Genomic DNA, 25693 nt, shown 5'->3' on the forward strand with positions numbered 1-25693 from the left:
CTCTAGTTTGTCTCCAATATAAACTATAAAGCCCAACTTAAATGACAAAACAAGCCAATATTTCGATCTCTAATTTACACAAATCTCCATATTTTCTTTTTTTTTTTTTTATATCTTATTGTATCAGCTATGGTAATATCACGTATCTGTTATTCCCGGCATGACAAGGCACAAATAACCACTATTGTATCACCGGCAGTGTTATCTAACTGACCTATTCCTGTCATAAATTTCATACATACATATTCCCACATGGCTCCACAGGGAGTCCTCTCTCTGTCAGCAGATCTTACTTTTGGACTAAAGTTGCCACTTTGCGCATTCTGACACCAATCTCCTGGGTCTTGATTGGATTTCATGCAGCCATCGGGCTATGAACAGCCTGTGGCAAGGCTTTATTGATGAACAGCAAATGTTAAGGCCAACCCAGTGTTATTCGAACAAGAGGGGGAAAAAATAACACCGCTCTATTTTCCAATATTATATCCTCTCTTCCCTTTTCTGCTTCTGAATTCATCCCTGTCCCTGCGCTCAGAGAAACATTTCAGCAGCTCAGTTTATGCCGATAAAGTAAAGTGCAGTCTCTTTAAGTGTTTCTCTCCAATTCTGTTAGTATAATTATGGCCAGTCTGCGTTTTTATTTTCCAAGTCTACTCGACTACCTCTGTTCTTTTTCACATAGCATGAGCAAATCATCTTCTCTAGTGACCTTGGTGTATATATTTACTGCAATATTGCAGATACACCACAGTGAGTCAGTGGAAATATACCGTACCCTCAGATTTTGCCTGCTTGTGTGACATCTTGAAGGTCAATGTTTTTAGTCGTTGCTATAAAATTTAAAATTCTACTAGGGAGTTAAGAATGAGTCATATGTATTCCCATATGTTTAGTTGGTCAGAACACACACACTTAAAGTCCAGGCTGAGTGTAGGGCCGTTCCTGTGAAGGACATTTTCAGTGCTTGAAAAATTAATGTCTATGGATTTGTGGTGTTGAATTATTAAATCGACAGGCTGAAAATTACCTGAAACAGATGGGCTCTAACTAGGAGACAAGAATGCTGATATACAGCACACACAGATCTCACACATTCGGTCCCGAACATATGTCAGGCTTGCGCTTCCTGGGGCTCGTACTTGTGCATAAAGTATGCTTTCTCCAAGCGAAAGTGATCAATCAGGACCGTTACACTGATGCTTGACTTTCCCTGTCTCGTAGATGGCTGGCCTATCTGCTGCTGCTGATCCTGGATCTGGTCATCTGCTTGGCCTTGTGCCTTGGGATGGCCAAGCAGTCTCGATGGCTGCTCATCACGTATGTATCGTGTGTGTGTGTGTGTGTGTGTGTGTTCTCACTGGTCTCAGCTTGCATCACAGACTGCAGACAGACAGAGCACCAGTCAGCCTCTCTGGCACCATATAGGTCACTCCATTAACAGCACCAGTGATAGCATTACATCTTCAAATAACACTGACTGTCTTTTTTTCCCGTCCTCAGTGACTTGCCTTATGTTTCGTCCACATACAATTCAAAATAATCTTGTAGCAGCAGGCGTAGATTTACTCTCAATCAAACCAAATGATCAGTTCGCAAAATTCAGAGATGCTCCGTCTAGATCAAAACCACTTTAGCTTGTCCTCTAAACGACACAAAGGAAGCATCAGTTCCAAACCTCTCAAACATACAGAAAGAGTCTGAGGTGGGATGTTTGATTTAGCAAATCGCAACCAGTAATTTAAACCAACACTGATGTCTGACAAGCTAAATCCACAGTCCAGACAACCTATCCCATTTGCCCAATTTAGTTCAACCTACGTGTCAGTGTTAGCAGATGATGCTCAAGATCTCTCTTCCCATCCTCCTCTGATGGGTCTCACTAATGCCTATTGATCACCCAAGCAGGATGAGTCTGCTCCCGTAACTAATTATTAAGTGCTCTCAGGCTGCTTTATCAGTGCTTTCAAGAAGGTCCAAGGAGTGAATTGAGAAGCAAAGCCATCCGCAGCCTTTTTACATCCATCAGGGGGCCAGTTCTTTTGTCTTTTTACTCGGTTTATCTCCCTCTCTCTATCACACCACTTTCTCCAGCTTCTGCCAGTGGTCACTAAGAAATTGCGGTTAATAGTGGGGAGATTTTCTTTTTTTTTTTTTTTTCACGAACCACCTCTACAGTGTTATGACCCTGTTGAACTCATCACTCTGGTCAGACAAAAGGGGACAGAGAAAACAAGAGGTCGACAAACCGAAGCATGTGGCAGCGTTTGATTGACGGCGACTCTGTGCAGGGATTGACAGCTAATACATCCATGACTGACAGAAAGTGCAGCCAATTAAAATGTTGCTGGTGAGATCCAGCAGAGCAGCAACGACAAGAGACGAGTTGGAAAATCCCAAGACTGCCAGTAGTATTATCTCCAGTTGTGGCCTTGTGAGACCTCTGTTGAACAATTCTTTTGCTTCAGTCAAACTTGTTTCTGCGTAGAATAGATCTTTTTTTATAAGATGAAATCTAACAAGTGAATTCAACAAGGAGTCATGAGTTACTTTATTTTCATATCACTCCATAATAAATTGAATTTCAGCTGTATCATCTATTCTACGATGCACCAGTAAAAAGTCTTGAGTTGGACCTCTGTCTTCAGGCAGAAGGAGAATAATTCCTTGAAAAGAATAAATCTAATGAACTGGGTGGAAAAAAAAAAAAGTGGCTGAAAATCACTAATACAAAGACAAACCGATTCATCTACTTCTTCCCATGTGTCTTTGTCTTTGTCTGTATCTCCCTGTCACCCGCTCTTGCTGTTTTCCTCCAGGATCATGGCTTTTGTAATGCTGTCTCTGATCCTGAGCTGGGCCTCGCTGGGAGCGGGCACTGCTACAGCTGTGGTAAGAAAACAATATCTTCTTAAATACCTTCTTAAAAATTCTTTAACATCTTGTCACGCTTGCTTCATTTAAATTTTTTTTATTTATTTATTTCTGATCTGACCATCGGATGCGCAGAGCTGGGGCCTGTTCAACAAAGCAAGATTAGTGGGTTGTCTGGCTATCTTTGGACTGAACTCAAGCTTTTTGGTATGACAAAACTGGTTCACTTTTAACTGGGGTAGGTCACCATGGTAACCTATGCTGCATGGCTTACTTCAGAGGATCAGATCAACACCTGTTAACCGCCTGACTACTGACCAGTCAAGATCACTGGTCAAACTGGGTCATCATTCCTACAGGATCCCCATATGGACAAAAGAGTTTATAATGCAGAGCAACACATATTTTTACAGATCAGTTTTGCTGTTCCAGGTTTTCCATGTGTCCACTCTGGTAAGAGCTACCTAATGGCGGTTACTACTGCATTTTAATTGCACGAAGATTCTTCAATTCTCAGCAGGATTCCTGCTTTTAAACTCTTTTTCCATCGCTGCAGCTCAGAATAACAAGATAAGAGATGATTTAGTCATGATAATTGCAAATAAAAACTCTGCCCTCTGTCGTCTTGTATAAGAAAAGAAAGAAATCCACACACTTTAAATATTTTCCATGATTCTATATGCAACATTTCTGTCAGATACAACTTAACTTCTCCCCGCTCTGCTTTTGCAAAACAATTCATTTTAACTTTATTTATGTGCATTACATATTTGTCATAGTCATCAGACAAACACATATATGATAATTACCACTCTTATATATAGCCTGAGCCTTATTTGGAAATAATGTGTTTCTGCAGCTTCTCATTCCATTTTAAGTTTTAAGTTTATATTCTTTGCATTTCACCTTGTTGAATATCACTTTCTGCTAGCGCTACAACCGAATCTTTCCACGTGTATCATCGTTTCATCTCATACCATATTAAGTGCTTCATTCATGGTTCTGACGACTCCTCCTCTCTCACATGAACACACTCACGGCTGGATAGATAAGCCCACAGTTAACAGAGCCAGCTGATAACCAGCTTCAGGTTATCCAGGAGGACCAGTGTTAGGTTCAGTGAAGCTGAAATGAACTCACTTTGTGATACAGGCCCCAGAAGAACCCTTAGACATCTTGTTGGACAATGGTGGTTCTTGTATTTAGCTTCCTACCTCGTGCAATTACTCCCAAGGGTATTACTGTCAAAAACCATATGTTCTTGGACATCTCTCCTGTTTATAAAGTGTTTGTTTAGTTTACAGCAGGCGCTTCTCTATGGTCGGTCATGCAGTAAAGCTGATTACAAGTCCCCAGACTTTTACGTTAATCAACCTTTAGCCCCAACATTGTAAACTAAGCTGTTTCTAGTATTAATTACCAGCTCTGCTTGCATCAGAATCTCCTCTTTTGTGGTGTTTAGGTTTATTTTTCTCTCAGTCCTCATTCTTTCTGACAGATTGTTCTCTCTTCCTCTCTGTACACCATGTGTTCAGCACATCTGGGCTCAGTGTGTTTAATGGAGCTCGTATTAGGGACGCTGTCTGGGGTACAGAGAGTAACCCCTTGCTTCCAGCCTTCCGTCATCCTGTCTCCTCTCCTCGATCTTCTTGCCTCCTGTAGAGCGACCTGGCATCTGTGGGATTATCCCACAGGATTTGGCATCTGGACAGCTGTTTTAAGTGAGGCAGGGAGAAGACAATGAAGACAGAATGAGCTGTTTTGAACCTGGATTTAATGACACGGGTGTGAAATGCAGACATCTGCTGTGGTTCATGATGAGCTTCAGTTGTAAAGCTAGAATACCAATGTCTTGGACTGCGCCCGTGGCTTAGCTCAGCTCTTTATCGTAGAACATGACCCTGCATTAAAACCTCCGACCTCTCTGTCCATCTTATCCAGAATAGTTGAGTAAAGCTTGTCTTTAACATCCGTCTTTATGTCACTGTCAGACTGTTACATCACAGGTGAGCTGAGGTAAATATTCTCAGCACCTGTACCTGCCTAGTTACTAACAGATAGTTCTAGTCCCCTGCACAGAAGTGGTTTATCAAAGAGCGCAGTCTTCAGTAATAGAATTTGAATGTGGGACAGTGTGAAAAACAAGCAAGTAAACTTGTTGCACCTGTACGTCATTACTCAGAAACCCGCATGGTGCAAAAGAAAAAATAAAATAAAAAAAAATGGTGCATCTTGAAAGGAAGGCAGATAGATGATGGTGCTGTCCTAGAAAATGCTCATAAATGTATGCATATTTGATGAGACGCAGCATAAACAAAATGTCCCCGCTAGTATAATGAGATAGAGATGAAGGGTAACATCTAGCAGCACTGCTGACGTGCTGCTACACAGTTTTTTTTAGTTTTTTGTTTTTTTTTCTTTTGCTGAAAACAAATGCGATTGCGGTCGAGTTCAGAGGAGTGTTGATAATCTGAAAGTAAGTTGGGAGAAGTGGAAGTCTTTGGTTGGGTTGGGTAGGCCTGTTTTGTGTCTTGTGCTTGCCTCCTCGTCGTAATCCCATTTTTATTTTTTGTTTCATCCTGGAGCGCATCATTTATTTCTTTATTGATCACTGGTTTGTTAGAAGCAGGTTAGCTCGCTGGAAAATCCTTTGAGCCGAGCTTTACGGTGACAGGCTGCGGAAAGATACTTTTTGATACATGAAAAGCAGTGGACACAAGACTGTATTAGGAATAAATGGCATAAGGCTTTGATGTGTGATTCTGCAACACAACAGACTTCTTGATCCCTTTGAACTTAATCAATTTGAACAGTAGCCTGTTATTTTCACCAAGTATGAATTATGCATGTGCGTAAGAAATTTCTCAGTTTACTTTTGTTATTTGTCATTTTCCTTTTTCTTTTCTTTTTTTTTTTAATTGCCATCTTTTTATGTTGTGGGGAAGTCTGAGTGCACAGAGGCTGTGTGATCTTGACCACTAATTGTTTATGCATGCACATTAACGGCTCTCCATGGATGAATTAAAGAGCATGAAAATATTTAGTCGATTTCATCCATGGTCAGCAAAGCACGACATTTTCTACACGGTCATTAAAGCCCGAGGTTTATTGCTACATACCACACATTTTTCTACGTGTGCTTGTTCAATGCATGTGTGTGTAGCTATATTGGGAGGAGTGTGTGTTATATGTGTGCATGCAGCTGTACTGCACATGTCTGTGTGGGCATTTGTGTGAATACTTTTATTTCAGAGGCTCAGTCTCTCCAGGGTTTGAATAAAGGGTGATAAAAACATTGTAAAGCAAATAGCTTGTGTTGCTAAGCGATTGTCAATAACTGCCCAGTGTAAAATCAGTTCTACTCAGATGCAGCACAAGAAATTGGATCTGGTCCATGGCTTGAATAAATGCTGCACTCCTTTTGGTCTTACGTACTTTGCAAGATTACAGCGTGTTGTTGTTGTTGTTGTTGTTGTTGTTGTTTTCCTACAGGGCACCAGTGACTTCTGTGTGTCTCCAGACAAGTTTATTGTTAACCAAACCAAGGATTTCCTCAGTGCAGGTAAGTCATGTCTACAAACTGAACTGAATAAATACCTGCTCTGTTACTGAATCTCCCTCACTGTCTCCCTCTCTTCCTGTTTCTCTCACCCTGCAGACGTTGTACACTACTATTTGTTCTGCAGCCCGAATCTACCGAACCCCTTCCAACAGGTATTGACTAAACATCTCAGCTGTCTGCTTGTACGTATAGTGATTTACTGAGACCCGCACTCTGGAAAATGTATTGGTATTTTAAAACTAGTTTTTCCTTATTAGTTGCCAGGCAGCGAGCTCATTATCAGGCCTAAAGAGGCTGTTCTGAAAAAGGAGCCCCCAACACTAATTATTCCTTCTTTTTATACTGTATGTGGGCCTCCAAAAATCAGCCATATCTTTTACATTAGCGCATAATCTCTGCCTTGGGGTACTGTGACAAGCAATTTTTTTTGTTATTTATTCAATTTACTTTATTAAATGCATGAAGGCAGCCACTGTACATAGACAACTCAAGTTAAGTTGATATATATTTCTGATTTTAAACTCACCTTCCTCTCACTTCTTGAATATATGTCTTTTCAAAGAACCATTTACACACTTCACATGTTCCAAAGAGGTTAATTAGTGGTGCTTAAAATGCAAGGGCATTTAAATTGGCCTCGAAAAATAACTATGGAAATGACACAGCTGTCACACAAAAACTGTACAGTGTGAGCATCACAAACCTGGAATTTAATTTAGAGCTGCTACTCAAAACCCCTTTTTATTTCCAGGGCCTAGCCGAGTTAGACTTTTAACCTTGTAAAATAAGCACAAAAGTCTTCTGTCATTATGTTTCCTAATTAGAATTAGTTTACATTTGGATGTCTGTTGCAAATTAAACATTAAGGTCTTCTACTGTATGAGACTCCATGCACCAGATGATAATTTGGATGTTGAGTATAGTAAACAAATTCATGAACAAGACAATGAAGTCATTTGCCATGATCTCTATCATGAACCCTCTGAACCCAGTGTGAAGTGTAAACTTGATGCCCTTTTACAGATTCACTTTCCCACAAACACACTTGTAGGGCATCATTAGGGAGAATTTCAGACAATGTGACCCCCACTATTTCTCACGTATTATATTTGTTTAATGGGAGGTTTTTACATGGGCAGTACTTTATCTGTGTGGCATGCACTGAGCAAATTCATGGAGGCTAAATCCATGACCAATAATTATTAAAACCCACATGCTTAGTTATCGTTGCAGTATCCATTTAAGGATTAAAATAATGCTTGTTAAGTAGGTAAGGATAATCTCTTCTCTGATGGCCTAGTTGATATAAATATTGCTCTTTTGTTTGTGCTTGAGATTGGGTGGCAGGAATGGGAGGAGGGACAGTGATTGGTGGGCGAGAGGGTTGATGGCGAAGGATAATCTGGGCCTATCTGTCTGGAGAAAAAAAAAAAAAAAAAGTGTCCAATCTGTTAAGCGCATTATAAAGCCTTACTTAACACCAAATTACTTGTTGACATGCTGTTCCCAAACAATGTTTCCCTTAATATGATCCTCTCATTGTTTGTGATTGGATGTCTGTGTGTGTGATGTTGATGGGTGATTACGTTTTCACAGTCTCTGACAATCTGCCAGCGTTCTGTGACCACCATGCAGATCCAGATCCAGGGCTTGCTGCAGTTCTCGGTGCCCGTCTTCCCCACTGCTGAGGTAAGTGGCTGACTGACAGACTGTTGCACCAGACTGTGGAGAGGTGTGTATCATTCTTTCCCCTTTTATACCTTGTTATACAGAGAGACCTTTTGGGGATCCAACGATTGTTGAACTCCACTGAGTTCAGTCTGCACCAGCTAACAGCCTTGCTTGACTGCCGTGGGCTACATAAGGTAAGGTCAGATTCCAACCAGGGTGCTTTTTAATAAGGCTGCTTTGTAGCACAGCTCAAAGCCACTTAGAGAAGCAGCTTGAGTGATTTTCAACCTTATCGCTATGTTCTTCTCATACACTCGCATGTTTATATACAGCAATTGTCGGTACGCTCTGTAACTGCTAGACAGGCTCTATTCACCGACCCCAGTTTTTCTGACTTTAAAGTCCAACTTTAGTTTTGCAGGTTTCAGATTTTCAGAGTTTTATCTGGTGAAGGGAATAAGAGATCTCAGCGGTGAAATGAGGCTTGAGCCGTTTTTCACATATGAGCTTTCACACATGAAGCACGCAACAGCGGGTTGTCCATGTCAGACACCACTCACCTAAACCACATAGTTCCGTTTAGATGAGGGCTGGCACCTGGGTAGAGCGTGCAGGAGGTATGATAGAATAATGCTCGAATTCTCTGGACAATGACCGGCTCTATACACGCACATCAGCTCAATATGACATTTTACAGACTTTTCACCAGGTGAGCTGGCAGGGTAAAGTCCGTTTAACTGATTCAGACATTTGCGTCCACACGGTTCTCACATACAACTCCTGTGGGTAATGTCTGGATAGGTTCAGGGTTGCAGAGTGTGTGTGCGTGTGTGTGTGTGTGTGTGTGTGTGTGTGTGTGTGAAAGCAACATCAGATGTAGACCTTTAGATCAATATAGCATAGACAATTTTAATAGTCTATACTGCATGAGAAAAAGGTCAGGTGGAAGGTGGGGATGGTGTTTGACTTGTGTGTCACATGAGGCCCAGATAGGAGGGTTTATTCAAGATGTCAGCTGGGTGATGGTTCAGTTAGGGGTAAGGTTACCATGCATGCCAGAAACATAAACCATTTACATTATGTAGTTAGTGTAAGTTAAATGAATACACCCCAAATGATAATGATGACAACACAAATGTGAAAATGTCACAGTCAAGACGGCTGTCATTACTCAAGCAAGCATGTAAAAAGCAAACACAAACAAACAATGCATTTGTAACATGCATGTCATCAGAGTAACATGAGTGTCTCAGCGTGTATAAAGTGTGTGTAAAAGTCTGAGTTTGCATTTAAAATTGTTATCTGACATTGTTCACGGTCCTGATATAGACTTCATCTACCCTTTTCAACTGTCTGTTTCCAGACAAGTTTAGGGTTATGTAAGCCTCCAGGGAACTGATGAAAGTCAATCATGTATCCCGTGTCATATTTGTTTGTAAACCTCACCAGTCATATACTTCAGTTTCAGGATTTCATTTCTGTGGGTTTAGAAGAATAGATATACACACACAATACATTGATGTTTTTACCTGAAAGTAGAACCGGGAAAGGTAATAGTCTCACTGGATGCTGACAATAACTGACTGTACTATATATATATTGTGTCTCTCTGTCTAGGACTACCTGGATGCCCTAATGGGTGTGTGCTATGATGGGGTGGAAGGGCTCCTGTACCTCTCTTTGTTTTCTCTGCTGGCTGCCTGTGCTCTCTCTGCCATGCTGTGTGCGATTTTCCGAGTATGGACACTAATGGGCAGCAGGTCAGCACTGAGCGACCCCCTTATCCCATTACGCACTGCCATCAGTGCACTCCTGCAAAATGTTAACGCATGCACTCTCTCTGTTTCCTACTTTGTCTGTGTTTCGCACGGGTGCAACACTTTCATCCAGGGACAAAGAGTATGATGACATAGACGAGGAGGACCCGTTCAACCCTCAAGCACGGAGGATATCCTACAACCCGAGAAGGTCCAACATCCACAGTTTCTGTAGCTATACCAGCAGCCTTGGCAGTCAGGCCAGCCTTCATCCACCTCCACAATCTGCTTCTAACGCCATGCCAGCCCCTGAATACATGTAAGATAAATAAATGATGACATTGTTTTTTTGTATTTGTGTATTTCATCTCTTACCACCTTTCTTTCCCTCTCTGTCACAGGAATCAGTCCATGCTGTTTGGAGGGAGCCCTCGATATGAGAACGTGCCACTGATAGGGAGAGGATCCCCGCCTCCCTCGGTGCGTTGGCCCTATGAGGCTCTAGTGTCCCTAGTGTGATGACGATGATGGCACTGCTGACCTCAACACCACTGCTACACTTACAGAAAGCATGCACAGCAGCACCATGAACATAACAATGCATTTCCAATGTACACAGAGGGGAGTTATGGTGCTTTGCAAGTGATGGAAGAGTGCTCTCTGCTGGCCATTGTCTGAAGTGCAGTCATTTTTAGCCCAGTGCCATTTCTGTATGCAAGCAATACACTCTTACTACTAAGCCCTAAGCATATGCACATATCCTTTTCTCCATTGACTTGGTTACAAAGTAATGATTGAAACTAATGCACACGTTTACATACGTTTAAGATAAGTACGGTTCAGGGTTGAATAAAGACAGAGCTGCCGCCTGCTCATCCTCGCGTCAGGTGTCTGTTTTTTTTGTTTTTTTTGAGGAGCTCATAGTCTGTAAGCGTGTGGTGTGTCTCCTGAGCTGAAGCTAAGTAATAGATAACACTGGTAAATCCACTGTTAAAGTTTCTTTAAAGTTAAGTTTCTCTTCTATTAAGTTTTCTGTTTGCATGGCTGACTCAGTGAACTGAACCGCATTCACAGCATACCAAAGACTTGAAACACCTTTTGAGAGGGAAAAAAGAGTGAGTGTGGACCATTGTTTAAAGTTTTTACATTGCTTCTGTGAGACACATTTATAACAAGCATGTGTTTGCAGTATGGGTCTACAGAGAGAAATATGTGCAGTTTTTTTTTCTTTTTTTTCTTTTGTGTGAATCAGCTCTGCAATGCAGTTTAGTCCTGGCTTTATATAAGCAGTTTCTCAATAAGGTATCTAACTGCAGAATATTAACCAATGTTTTATAACTAACCATTTTTTACTTTCATCCTTTGACTCAGACCTTTAAAAACCGTAAGTTTTCCGTTGTCTAACTTCTTCCTGTTGTCTTTGATTTCATTTTCATTTCACTCCTTCAAACACACTGTGTGGGCTTATCTCTGTAATGATGCTTGCTATGCAGAATGTTCAACCTATAACCCGCAAACCCCCTCTTAAAGTTCCATACAGTACCTCAGCTGTGTGACCTTTGACTTTTGGCGCTGTTTTATCCACAGACTGTTAAGTGTAAGTGGAACATATCCTGTGACTTCCCTCCCCTGACTTGTGCCCTCTGTCTGCTCTTCATCTGCTCTTAAACTCCCAGCAATACTAAAGTGCCGTCCCCCAATTCCACAACCTCCTCATCAAAGAGCAGCTCATAATCAGCACAAGTGCTCCCCAGACTTAGATTAGATCACATCATTTTAATGTGTAACTTGATGATATCTCATGATGCTGTTAAATGCAAATGTGCTAAAGTGTGTTTTTTCAATCATTTCCCTTGCAGTATTCGCCCAGTATGAGGACCACCTATCTATCTATGACTGATGCCCAGATCAGACACTTTGGGACTGACTTCCAGGTGTAGCCTGCTACCCACTGAATCCTTTTTCAGAGAAGCACTGTATGAAACTCTGGGTTCTTACCAAAGAGGCTGTCTTCATGGCATAATCCTGTTTACGGGAGCTGCAGCCCACCGTCCCAATCTGAGACATGAAAGCAGGCCAAATGAGGCAATGACCTCAGTAACACACCATTGCAGTGCTCTGAAAGCACCGTATGCAGTTTTGAACATAGACGGCCTGTACAGGTTCATCTCAAGACTGTTATTGTTGTGATGTGTGAAAATACTGTTGCTCAAATGTAAGCATTTCTGTGAGCCAAATTAAGAGCATTTGAACTGAATGGATTAAAAAAAATGTTTTTTGCTTTTCACATTTTCTGGTGGCCTGCATGGATATGATCATCAGCATGGTCAGTATTTTGATGTGAAGTGAGATGGTGGAGTATGACTAATGCTCAGACAGTCAACGCTGTTTGCCACTGTTTTCTTTCCCTGCTTCTAGATGTGTAACTGCCACTTTTAAGCATCTCTTAGTTCTTGTTGTAACACTGGATTGCAATGTATGATCTGCTTATCAAGGATGAGTCAAATAGCCATAGATGAGAGGTTTTATTGTTTTGCTCATTTTGGAGACTGTACTGCAGCTGCATGTGGGGAAATTCCCTTGGACTAAATAAGAACAACAGAATGTGATTCGATTCACATGCAGGCATTTATAACTGTGTTGTGAGACAATGACAGCAAACAAGACAAAACTTTCAGTATGTCTATGTGCTGTGTTATAGTCATATAAGATTAACGTTTGCTCTCAAATCCCTCTACCCTCAATATCTTGTGAATGAGAAACTGTTATTTACATTGATACATTTTTTTGTATGTTGGATGACATATCAAACTAAAATGATGTTTGACCATAAAATGCTATATGCAGACCTGTTTGTTGTTTTATCATTCTTCTCTACTGTAACGGCTTAATGGTCATTAACTGATTGGTTATTCTTTTGCTCTCATTCTGCTGGCCTAGAATGACCAGTAATACTGTGACTGAGGTAGCTAGGATTTTGAATGTCCTTTACTTGACGATCTCATATGGGGCAATTATCCTCCTCCACTACCATGAATCTAAAATGTGCAGGCAGAAAATGTGTTTCTGCTACAGGGTTACAGGTGTTAGCCATGACAGGACACAGGCTGTACAATGCCTTAAATAGTTCCCATATAGTGAGATGTAATACCAGGATGAAAAACTGTTTAATTGGGGTGAAAGTATTAAAATGCTTTCAGTTCTGACCAAGACCAGCATTACTGATGGGTGTGCTCCATAGCACCTGTCACCTTGCTCCTGGAGCATGCTCCTGTCCTACAGTACATCTGTACATCGCAACAGCAAGGTGACAAGTTAAACCTGTGGAGGTCAGCAAAGACAAGATTTTCAGTCAGTGTTAAGTAACTTTTTAAAGCAGCTATTATTGATATTTTAATAAAAATCTATGCAAATTAGAAGAATTTAATGAGTAAATAAGAAGTAAAAATTACTTTACAATAGCAATAATAATAATAAATACATAGTAAGTTAATAAAAAAAATCTACAAATGAATGTTGAAGCAATGTGACAATGTGAAAGGGTTCGCCTGTAGTGATGAACTGACTGAGAATTTTCACCATATCAGCTTATATCAATTTAGAATGTGAAGTTCTGCTGCCCCCAAGAGGATCTATCTATCTATCTATCTATCTATCTATCTATCTATCTATCTATCTATCTATCTATCTATCTATCTATCTATCTATCTATCTATCTATCTATCTATCTATCTTTCTATCTTTCTATCTTACATTGTTAGTTAATCTGATTGGAGACTCCTCAAAACAAAATTATAATATACTTCAAAAAGTTGTATCAAAAAGATTTAGCTTGAAGTGTCGTGGTCGCTGTCCAAGGTGCTGATCCTGGAAACCCCGGGGTGTCGAGAGCTGTCCAAGGTACTCAGCCCACCATTCGTACAAATGGACAGGATGCAATGTTTATGTCTGTTGTCTAAAATATCAGTCTCTTTTTTATTGTTCATGTTGTTTTTTACGTATGTGCTGTTGTATCAGGCTGTAACTGTGTCATTTTACCATGGTACTATATAACTGCTATGTCAGGACACTGGTTGACATTTGAGGAGCAAAGTCGTGAAGGTCCTGCTTCGCTTGCCGTAGAAAACACGGAAAAACTGTGGAGATGGTGATCGTTAGTTAGCCTGCTAGCCATTTAAGGCTGTTTATTATCATGGCAAAATGTTCAGGAAAGAGTGATATTTCTTAAGCTGACGACGGAGGGTGTGGCGGGGATGTGGGTAAATAATGGGAAACGTTTTTGGGAGAAAGAGTCGACCCTCTCGTGTAACGGAACAAGACAAAGCCATTTTGGTGAGCTTGATAGCGGCGTTAGCCACAGATTAGTCCCGTTACATGAACACAAGGCTAGTGTTAGCTGAGGAACGTTAGCCGATGTGTTTACGATTGGATTTTAATGTCATTCATAGCTAGACGGGGTTCCTTTGCTTGGACGAGCTAACAATATTCCCCAACATCTGTGTCTGTGACAACTGTTGTGATGAAGCCTCAGGAAAATAGGAACCCCAGTACTCTGTAACGCGGTCAAAACACTTAAAATAAACACAAGTTTTGTCAAACGTAATTGTCAATTGTTGTTTACGCATTACAGTGTTTGCATTAAATTGAGAAGTGTTGTCTGTTTGTACATATACAAACCATGGACAGTGTCACTGTCAGTGTATGTATTTCTTCTGCATTTATATGGATGGTTCATAAAAGCTATATTGTTACTTTAGAAATATCTCTGACTTTGTTTTTCACAGCAATTGAAGCAGCAGAGAGATAAACTGAAGCAGTACCAAAAGAGAATCACCTTACAACTGGAGAAAGAGCGACTTCTTGCAAAGCAGTTGCTAAAAGATGGCAGGAAAGAGTGAGTGTCAAAAAGCTACGGCCATTTAGTCAGTATAACCTTTCTGTTAATATCTGAAACAGTATGAAATAAACATCTGTTGATCAACTTCATGATCAATGCGGAGGCCTCAACGATTGTCAGGTGTTCCTATTGTTTTGTCCACCTCATTCAAATCAATGAAAGTAGGCATACAATAGACACACTTCCTTGTACAATGCATTACAGTTCAAAAGCACCACAAACTGCAGCCTCCATAATGATCTCACAGCTAATCAACAGTTTTTCAACAAAAACCGAACATTATAACCCTCGTGTAAAGGGTTGTATTAGAATGCATTAGTTTAGGATAATTGAAGATATCTATCTATATATATATATATATATATATATATATATATGTATAGTGAAAAAAAGAAAACAAATTCACACATTATATTGACATCTTTGAAATCCGATGCAGGTGCAGTGGCATCATCTCTGATTGTATCTGTTTTATTCTATATGCACTGGTACACACTATATGACTACCATAGGAAAAAAAAACATACTCTTTGCTATACTATGTTTTACCTTTTTATTTGTTATTGCAGAAAAGCACTGCTGCTTCTAAAGAAAAAACGATATCAGGATAAGCTGCTAGACAAGACTGAGAATCAGATTTCAAACCTAGAACACATGGTAAGTTTTGTGAGACTACTCTGTGTGGTTCCCTCATGATATAAGGATCACTACCAAGGTGTACTGTTGTATTATAATTCATTAACATTTAACAATTTATCACCTGAAGAGGAGCAGCGGTTGTGCTCTCTCAATTCTCAAAATATTTTTGTTCTTGAATCAGTTTAATAAAAGGCAAACAACACTGTGCCACATGGCAATATCACATTTGTACTTGATGCATTAGTTTTAAAGACAGAGGAAGGATTCACTGTGATGAATATTACAATAAAATATTTCTAAGGCCTCTGATTCATTTCACATCAGTGATTTGTGACCTCATCCTGTTTAGTGCTCTAAAACTGAGCTGTAAAAGAAAATATAGAGAATGATGGGTGTTGGTGTTTAAAAAAATCGGTAGGACTTACTAATTCCAAATTCAGATTTTTAACATAATAAAACACTTGGTTGTTTTGTTTGTCATGCATGTCTGTAATTTTGCAATAACATTTTTTATATGCTAATATTTGTCAACAGGTTCAGGATATTGAGTTCATGCAAATTGAGATGAAAGTCATCGAAGGGCTTAAGGTCGGGAATGATTGTCTGAAGAGTATGCATGAGGTAGATATTCTTTTCCTATTTGTTTTCCTGCCTTTTGTGTTGAGAACTATGCTCTTCCTTTTACTGTAATAATAATAATAAAAATAATAATAATAATACCCCCTTAAGCCTTAGATATGTGTGTGCATACCTTAGTATTGTCAGAGTTTTCACTGATAAGCAGACTCTCTTTAATGCGATCCTTGGGTGAGGATTGAGCAGCGCAGAAAGCTTGCGGTTTGTGTTCGCAGAGCTGGTGCACATTGTTTGAAGATTAAAGGATTAAGATGATTACAGAGGTGTGACTGCTGCACATCCTCGGATACAGTATACAGATTTTGCTCGGGAAAATTCACAAGCCATCAGAATATGTGGAAAACACACTTTTCATTCAAGTGACTTTTCTTATGTAATGTGGGCTGTCTTTCCTTGTTTGTGACAGATCATGTCAATAGAAGATGTGGAGAGAATCCTGGATGAGACCCAGGAATCAATTGAATATCAAAGGGTAAATGTTTGCTTGATGTTAGTCAAAATAGATGTGCACAGAGCTGTTTCCACTTCTTTCTGCTTTAAATTAATTAAACTGCATAATGACTAGTGGTCAAAATGTGGTGATTGTTTTTAAATGAAATTTGAAGAATGCTATTATTTGCTCATTGATTTCTTCATATTATGGTGTACATGTTTAGAGGACGCAGACACCTCCAACCTGAACTTTCCAAGAGAACTCCAAAAACTCATGTTTGTCCACAGAAAAATATCCATGCCTTTTTATAAGTCGGAAAAAAAATTGGAGCTGTCAGTGTGCTGTCAGCTTACACATTCTTTTGGTCCTGCAGCAAATAGATGAAATGCTGGCTGGCGCCCTGACGCAGGAGGACGAGGATGCTGTTTTAGCAGAGCTGGAAGCTATCACTCAGGTGGGTGTTAAGCGGCATGTTCAACCTTTATTAATAAAGATAATGTTTGCTGAGCACACATGCTTGTTTTTTTTGTTTTTTTCTGTAAAACACTGTAAACACTTCACATTAACAGTTACACACCCTGAGGCCTGGTGTAACCACAGGCTTCAGCAGTTGGGACATTTAGCTCTTCCACTGGTGCGATTAAAGCTGTGATTGAGAGTTGAGTCAATAGGGGATTTTGTAGCAAAACTGCATGTTGTTACTCTGACTTCAGATTTGTATAATATCTGTGTCTTGGGGAGGCGGAATAATTTTAGCAGAGTTGGAAGAATTTTGAAGTAAACCACTTCCTCAGTATCATTTTAATGTAATAACAGGCTGTAACTGAAACAGCTGTGAATATCATTTTGGTTGATTCATAATAATTAAAACCTCAGTAGATTTTTCTTCTTTTGTAATCTAATTATTATTCCACAAACTTTTTGACACAAACTACACAAATTACTCTGTTTCACTCTTGAACATAGACACCGATTCTGTGCTTGATCCAGTTATTCAAATAAAACACACAAGTTGTATGGCAATGGACATAATTTAGTATGTATTTATATATTTCTATTTGTAGTGTGATAGAATATCAGAACAAGACATCAATCTAGTGACTGATTTGCAATTTAATTTTTTTTTTTTTAATTTATTCAGTATGTGCAATTTTTATTGTCTATCCATCAATCCAAACAATCTGAAAATGAAGGCAAAGAGCAGCATTATTCACTTCAAACAGTTTATCTACAAATGTTTTGAATGTACCATCAAATAAATTCATTTCATTCGTTTCATTAATTTATACTTACAGAACAATAGAAAATCCATAATGTTTCCCTCGTATTCTTTTGGATGCATGTTATACAGATTGTGAAGCTCTTTTAGGCAGATTTGTGATTTATAAACACAACTAAAATTGACTTGACAGGTATTGCCTCATAAAGTTTAAGAGATCTTAAAATGATTATATTTTAGTTTTAGAACTGAATATTTTGTGCCTTTCTCATTACCTTGCAAAACCTTTACTGTGTCTGTCCCCAGGGAGAAGATGTAACACTTCCAGAAGTCCCCACTGAGCCAATACCAGAAGTCCCAGAGGCAGCTAAAGCCGAACCAGGTGCAGTTGATCTTTTTTTTTTTTTTTACACCATAAAGCATTCCCTACACAGTTGATATATTTGTAACTGATGCCAGACTGATTATATTTGCTTTACTTTGTTTTCTAGAGAAGAGAGAAGCAAAGAACAAGCCAGACAGAGAGATGCTGGCAGCCTAACAGACTCAATTAGTGGTTGATATCCAGTGTTGAACACCAAGCTGTCCAGACTGTCTTTGTTCTGATGGGCATTCTGTTAATTTCAGTATTTCATCTTAAACTCGTAGTAGCTGAGGGTGGGACCTGCAGACATCCGTGCACCTTTACACGTTTTACAGAAGCAGCACTCTGTCTGTACTTCACTGGTTCACTGCTCCCCTGAAGTACTTACATAAAGGAAGTGTAATGCTTTGTTCCTCTGTGTCTGACTTAGCAAAGCAATGTCACATTGTAACTGTGCTGGTTAGGACATAACTGAATGACAGGACTAATTTTTAGATGTTTTACACATTAAATTCACTTGTTTTACATATTAAATTGAGCTGTGACAACAAAATGCTGTCTTGGCTTTTCTTTCTCATACTGCTTCTTTTTTTTTCTACTGTGTTAAAACATAAGGTTTCATTCCTCTATTATGACAGAATAGCAGTGTTTCGTGTAACCTACATTCTCCAGGAGGTGGCACTCCTCGCTAGTTTTCTGATTCAACACTGTGCAAAACAGGTGTCTTCCTTCACATCCCGTCACTGAAGTGTGTGTGGTTATTGACAGAAAGTAGAAAGCTCATGTTGCTGATATGTGGGAGATGTTTAGACAAGAAAGCCAATATAGTATTTACAATCCTACACTAAGTGGGCACTTAGACTCTAATTAGCATGTACAATGAAGCTAACATAAATTATCCACTGTGAGAAAAACATCACCTATGGTGTTACTGAAAACAGTCAGGGTATGACTGGCTTACAGCCTTACGTAATGCAAATCTATACATAAAAAAAAAAAATTTTGTAAATTGAAAGAAGAACAACTGTACTGAACATCATTTACAGGTTACTCAGCAGTGAGTGTGCAGAGGCTGTAATGGACAGGAAACAGATATAATGCATCACACTCGTCCTCTGGAACAGGTGGAAATGGGACTCTGTGAAGCAGGGTGCATACTCAAACTCTTCTGTTTTGTCTTTTTGGCTGAATTGGTTTAATTTAGAGCTTCCATTCTTTGTCCAAATGATGCAGGAGAGGAAATAACAAAGAAAACTGGTTTCATCTTCTGTTTGAAGACAAAACGGCAGGGTGACTCCACCTATAGCTTATGACATTTGTGTATGCCTTATCCTATAGATTTATTGTTTCAGACGGATGCTGATTGTAGAGAGGACTTGTGTCTTTTTAAGTTAATCATAACAAACACTAGAAGTGTCAGTATAAGTAGGCAAATATATAATCCCCCCCCCCCCCCCAGAAAGCAGAATATTTGAATAGGCTATTAAATGTTAATTGTAGAGACACACCCATTTACCTCTTTATGTTATAGGAATGGTGGAGCTGAAATGGTAGAAAAATATACACCTCGACACGATGGTGCTGCATCGTTAAGCTTTTGGAAATATTGCTTTTAGGATTTAAGTGCGCATGTGGTAAACAAACGCTGTGTGGTATTGTGAGATCTTGATTTTATTGCATGATATTGATTGTCGTGATAATGTTGCATTTGTAAAATTTTAGGCTTTATTTTATTATTATTATTATTATTATTATTATTATTATTATTATTATTTAATGTATTTAAATTTGAGTATTTTAGTGATTATTTAGTAATTAATCATTGTTCTGTAATCTCCCCTGTTTAGCCAACCTGTTGCACTATGTGATTTATATAGTAAACTATATACATAAAATGTTTTTGGTTTTATTTTAGCCTATTTCTGACTGATTCTGACTGACGTGTGAAAAACTTCAACTGCGCGTCGGAGATAGCGAGAAATCGGAGCTTTCGGGGAGTCCGTGAAGGCAGCAGCGGTTTGTCGGCTTTGGAGAGGGAAGGTGTGTTTAGTTGGAGTGGGGTTTCGGGAGCGCAGCATCGTCTCCCTCTCTCGCGGGCGCAATACCTCGCCTACGGTTCGACCAACCTCGTGCAGCCCATTTTCCCACATTTCTCCCTCTTTTACGCGGATACACGTTTCAAGGAAAAAAACGTTTATGGTCCTGGCTGAAGATTTCACGATGTCTCGCACCGACGAGGTTCACCGCTTGACGGAAAATGTCTATAAGGTAAGGTTCAACTAGTGACTAAAGTTTGGAGATGCATGTGATGGTATCGACTCAGGTGTTCGACACACAGTGGAAATCCACCATGAATCAGACTTTATTATTCATTAATCAAGCCGCATTCAAGCCTCGTACTTTTTTTTTTCTTCTTCCTCGATAATCTCTTTAGGGAGAGGCGCAGCTCAGTTGGTTGATTTTTTTTTTTTTTTGTTCAGTTGCCAATTGACCAAAATACTCCTGTCTTCCACCTCCACATACTTCTGCGCGACACCAGGCTTGATAATTAAGGCAACACCTGTGAGCAAAATGTCCCTTCCGTGCTTACAAAATCAAAGTCACTCACTCATTCACTTCTTCTATTCCTACATGTAGGCCTGTATTGTGTTCCTATATTCCACCTACTGCATTGATTGGTGGTGTAGGCCTCTCCTGGAACACCAGTGGATTTTCTATAGCCTGGTTTCCTTGCTGAAATGGGAACAGTGGAACATTGCATTCCAGAAGTCGGTGTTTGACGGACAGAGAAGGCTGGGCTTATCTGTTGCAACAAGTAAACATTTGCCTCATGGGGATTTCAACATTCAAACCTGTTCTTCACAAAAAATTAAAAAAAAAAAAACCTGTGTGAACTTTGCATGCAATTGTTAGGACTCAAAAAGAGGGCTATTAAGGCCCCATCTTAAGTTTATTTTATATGAGGATTGATCTCTTGATCATTTTTCCCACTAATTATTTGATCATTTTGGCCAGAAAATAGTTGAAAAATACCCATCATCATTTACCAGTTCCCAAACATATGTCTTCAGGTTGCCTGTTATGTCCAAGCAGCAGTCCAAAATTGAAATGTATTTGATTTGCAATGACATAGAATGAAGTGGAGCAGCTGATGTGGGGATAATGTGGGGATTTGTCAAATGACTCAGGATCGACTTGATAATCAAAATGATTTATAATTGACTTTACATGAATCAGCTAACACATTAATCGACTACATCCTCTCTGGTGTTGATTCATTATCTTATCTGTGTTTCATGGGTTGCAGGCAACTATTGATGGAACATCCACACCTGTGTCTGAATTGTGGTAATCTCGGGTTTCTGTTATGATTAGAGCTCAGTGTTTCTAGACATTATTTACACATAATCATCCTTAAATGTTGCTCTACTTTCAACTGCCCTTGTGCCCTAAGCCAGCAGTACTTCCTCTAACAGAGGACCAAGAGAGCAGAGGGGAGCTGCTCATTCTCCTACAGGGAATAGACATCCATCAGAAAGGAGGTCAGATGAGCAGAGACTGACTGACTGGAGCTTCTTATAGAGCCAACAAGGGAAGCGAATGTTTCAGGTGGCTATTTCTGTGCCAAATTGGTCACACAGCCTACAGTGTATCCCTGTCATTGTGAATTGGATGCTATGCTCTGTCGGGGTTTGTCCAAGTGTTTACACCTACTAATGTGGGTTAATCAACATGGACACATTGTAGGTGTCTGGATCGTGAACCCTTAGGGGGAACAGGTCCTTCCGCCGATGGTTGTTGCTCAGTCGATTGCAAGTCCCAGCAGTAGGGGGGCTCTGTCACCCCGTCAGAGCCCTGACAGCCAGAAACGCTGATGGGCAGTGGAGTGGAGACACAGAGTCCCTCTTCCACACCGGGGATCTGACCCAGTGGCAAAAGCTAGGAGGTCAGAGAGAGTGTTAGCTATAGTCACTGCTTATTTGGCACTCCCCATGCTTTCTTCACCTACCCTGCAGTGTCAAAGCAAGTTCCTTGGTGTGCTTTAATATTTAAAGACATGGATTCAATTTGACTCCCATCATATTTCAGCGATGAAAAGCGTCAATCTTTCACAGTATACTGCATGCTCTTAGGTGTTTACACCCTCAAACCACTTTTTTTTCCCCAAATGATGACATTTTACTGTAGAGATAGGGTAATCACCATGTTTGGTCAGTGAAATCTGTTTACATTAGCTTGAATGGCGAATGACATATTGTCTAAGCCTGAAGTGCAGACTGTCACCTTTAATTTCATGGGTTTGTCAGCCATACTGAGGGAACGGTGAAGCCGCAGGGCTTGTTGCATAAGTATTAAAATTAGATTGATGCAAAATTTATCCAAAATCTAAACATAAGCAGAAAATTGAACTTGGTTTACCCCATCATTATACTGGCACAGGCAGTGGGGCAGGATGCCTGGATATTTCTCACTATACTCAACACTGACTCTTTCCCTGAAGTTGCTATGTTTACGTTGTTGTACCTTTCACATTCTGCAGCTTTTTACCTTTTTGATGCAGTTGTTAAAGGTTTTCACCTCCAAGTGTTGGAAAGACTCCACCGGCCAGTTCTATTTGATAGACATGATTTTGAATGCCTCCATACACAGTAATTGTGTTTGACTGCTTTGTATTCAAGCAGGTATACCCTGAGGAATAGAAGATGTAAAAACATACGGCGGCTGCAAAGTCATTGCAGCCAGCAGCTGGGCAGATACTGAGTAATCGCAGGGGAGAAGAGGGGGGTAACTCCACTGCTGTGACTCATGCTAGCCCAGTTGAGTGTGTGTATTTAACAGGGCTGGGACTGTAGGCACAGCGAGGGCGAGACTCAGTCACTGCGAGCGCTTTTCCTTTGGTGAAGGCCAAAGGCACTCCTTAGGTTTCCTTTTTTTGTTGAGATGACTTTATCTTAATCAACAGGGGAGTCAACCCTGTAAACCCAGCAATCCCAACGTTGATCCTCTGTGACTCACTTCAGTTCTCCTCCTTCACATAGACAGGCAGCTCCAGACATGGTGATTGGCATCTAGTCATTCCCCCAGCTGACGGGGGTGAGACAGATACTTAAGACTGACACTCGGTGCTTGCGTGTCTGTGTGTGCACCACAGTCATCTCCACCAGCTGGCTGTGTCGCTGGCAGTCTGAGAGGAGCGGTGCCCTGGGTCAAGCCTCTTAGCATGCCAGTGGGTTACGTCTGAGCGCCGACCTGGCTTCGAGGAGGGGGGGTTGAAGTGAACACACAGCCTAATCAGACTGGAGGCTGAAGAGAGTAGGGCTGTTTGTCAGGTCAGTCATTGACAAAACCTGTCAGTGGCAACCATGAGATAAACTTTTAATAAGCGGTAAATGAAAGAAATATTAAAGTTTTCCTGGAGCTCAATTTCAATTTGACTTGTATTCGTCATAGGAAGTGTGGCGTGTTCTGTGCCTGATACAGTCAGTGCAGGTTTTGAACACACCCTTGCAGGTAAAGGAATAAAAGGGTGTGTCGTCTCTACCAGCCCTCAGGGCAACACTCATTTTCCCATGCAGCACCACTCCCTAATTGTCAACAGAGCTTGGAAAACACTGGATGCCATTTTCTCAAATGGCTGTTTTACGAAGAAGACAAAAAGAAAAAGAAAAAAAAGTTGTTTGACGTTAACTGGATCAAGTCTAATGCTCTACACTCTGCGGTTATAAGACCTTCATTGTGTCATGAGTCTGATCCTGCTGCATTGCGCCGTTTGATTAAAAACCCTGATCTGAAATGCAGGTTTTTCTGCCTAATCACACAGACATCTTGTTATATAATGGGTTTCTCTCTCAGTTGCAATATTGTCGTGACATTCGCGGCACTCAAATGAATGATATTCTGATGATGATAAGAGGACCACAGTTTCAACACAAGCTCATGTGGGAGATCTGAACAGGTGGTCTCTTAGCAACAACGTGCCATTATTCTTATGTGTTTCTGTCATATCATTGTGCTAAAAGACTTGCAGTTGGTGGAGGGCTGGAGAAGGCAAGCGAGAAGGAGGAAAAAGCGATGGAGAGGGAGTCTTTTTTGCAAGTATCCATGTGTTTGTTTCAGAGAGAGATGTTGAACCTGGTGTAATTGATGAAAACTGCTCTATAAAAGCCCCATAAGTGGTCCAGTGTAAACCAGCCCAGTCTGCTGTATATACAATGCTGTGTCTTGCCCCTGTGGTCTTGCATTAAGAAGCTGTCTAGAGTCACTTGAATGAAGACGCCATCCATCACTTTATTTACCTTTCTTTCCAGCAGTATATCTCATCAGGCGCCACTTGCCTTATAATATGCAATTTAACAGAGTTTAAAATGACTTCAGCTCCTGAACATCTGCCTCCAGAATATAGTGTTTCAACAAGTTTATGCCTGCTGGTGCCCAGGGCCTTGAAAAGATTGCATTATGCACTGCGGGAGATATCATAACATTCATTGCCTGTGGAACGGCAGATTTGTTCCCTGCGCCTTTGACTGCGATGCAGAGAGAGGACTATTGCTCCACACACCCACCTTCTCTGCACGTCTGGGGGCGGATGGTTTAGAGACATTCGCTCTTTTCTTTTACTCATCACTGCTTTTTCAAGGGCAGAGACTGGAGATACTCAGTGCTAAATCCAAGGCTACACTCTGTTGACTGCAAAGAAGCTTCACAGCCGTCGCTGAAGGGAAAAAAAAAACAAAAAACGTTGATTTGAAGCCACCTTGTTAACGTGGCTATCGTCCAAAATATTACTTATCTGTTTCAAAAACAGCAAACATAAGGATTTCCTTTTGCTTTATAGAAAGCATTAAATGCTTTATTGTGGGGGTGGAAGAGAGAAGGAGATGAAGAGAAGGAAAAATAGATGGAGACATTCCACATCCTTGTTGAAATAGTCCCTAATTACTGTGGAGGGTGAAGCTGTAATTACACAGGCAGAGACAGAAATTTTTTGTTAGTGCTGTGGCAGTGGACAATGGCCTTACATTTATGGGCCATGAGCTAAAGTTAACATGCCTGTGGCTAGTGTTACTGTATGTCTCTGTGGCAGATGCTGCTACTTTCAGTAGCACTGGCCACACCATGCCACCAGGCCAGCTGAGCATGCAACCACAGTGCTGCTCTGAGCTCCAGACCGGTCATGCTGTGTTACAGAAAGAAGTTGATGCCCACATGGTTTGAGTGTCCCTTTCGATGGGGACATTTTCATGGAGTTTGTTTTGTTTTTTATTTATTTATTTGTGTAAATTCATAAATACACTTACATCTCTTATTTAAGAGATGTTCCTCTTGGCCCGTGTGCAAAGTCTCTTATAATTAACAATATAGCAGGATGTACATTTATGTCCCAAGCTCACTGAGATGCATTAGCATGAAATAAAAGCCAGACAGGTTAAAGAAGTGCCACCTCCGTGCAGCATTCAAATTGACTGAGCACTTTGTTAAAAAAGACTGGCACTGTAGGATGTTTAAAAATAGCAAATATAAATGCATTTTATGGTTACATTAATTTAAGCACTAGAAACATGTTTTTCTGTCTGTTTTTAGACTGTGGTGAAGTCTGAATGTTGAATGGAGGATCTATAATTCATAAACACCCTTTTCTGGAAG

The 25693-nt window shown here is 40.3% G+C and overlaps 3 protein-coding genes across 9 annotated transcripts in view; all 3 read left to right on the plus strand.

The window, feature by feature from the left end:
• Nucleotides 1–12707, plus strand: part of ttyh2l (tweety homolog 2, like) — a 30577-nt gene extending 17870 nt beyond the window's left edge. Inside the window, exons 5-14 of the mRNA XM_056400456.1 lie at nucleotides 1222–1317; nucleotides 2817–2889; nucleotides 6364–6433; nucleotides 6530–6585; nucleotides 8030–8122; nucleotides 8206–8298; nucleotides 9722–9864; nucleotides 9995–10180; nucleotides 10263–10341; nucleotides 11721–12707. Of these exons, the coding sequence (XP_056256431.1) occupies nucleotides 1222–1317; nucleotides 2817–2889; nucleotides 6364–6433; nucleotides 6530–6585; nucleotides 8030–8122; nucleotides 8206–8298; nucleotides 9722–9864; nucleotides 9995–10180; nucleotides 10263–10341; nucleotides 11721–11801 (970 nt within the window). The 3' untranslated portion in view covers nucleotides 11802–12707. The remainder of the gene's footprint in view (nucleotides 1–1221; nucleotides 1318–2816; nucleotides 2890–6363; nucleotides 6434–6529; nucleotides 6586–8029; nucleotides 8123–8205; nucleotides 8299–9721; nucleotides 9865–9994; nucleotides 10181–10262; nucleotides 10342–11720) is intronic.
• Nucleotides 12708–13979: 1272 nt separating this feature from the next.
• On the plus strand, nucleotides 13980–18602 carry LOC130184575 (charged multivesicular body protein 6-like). The gene is made up of 8 exons (XM_056400543.1): nucleotides 13980–14193; nucleotides 14646–14755; nucleotides 15328–15415; nucleotides 15932–16018; nucleotides 16440–16505; nucleotides 16840–16920; nucleotides 17992–18067; nucleotides 18177–18602. Exons 1-8 carry the CDS (start codon nucleotides 14128–14130, stop codon nucleotides 18224–18226), a joined length of 624 nt encoding a protein of 207 aa, XP_056256518.1. The 5' UTR covers nucleotides 13980–14127; the 3' UTR covers nucleotides 18227–18602.
• Nucleotides 18603–20084: 1482 nt separating this feature from the next.
• Nucleotides 20085–25693, plus strand: part of baiap2a (BAR/IMD domain containing adaptor protein 2a) — a 53283-nt gene continuing 47674 nt past the window's right edge. For all 7 annotated transcript variants that reach the window (XM_056401166.1, XM_056401162.1, XM_056401164.1 and 4 more), the window contains exon 1: nucleotides 20085–20317. In XM_056401166.1, the coding sequence (XP_056257141.1) occupies nucleotides 20246–20317 (72 nt within the window). In that variant the 5' untranslated portion in view covers nucleotides 20085–20245. The remainder of the gene's footprint in view (nucleotides 20318–25693) is intronic.

This window comes from Seriola aureovittata, chromosome 17, assembly GCF_021018895.1.
Source record: "Seriola aureovittata isolate HTS-2021-v1 ecotype China chromosome 17, ASM2101889v1, whole genome shotgun sequence".
NCBI lineage: Eukaryota > Metazoa > Chordata > Actinopteri > Carangiformes > Carangidae > Seriola > Seriola aureovittata.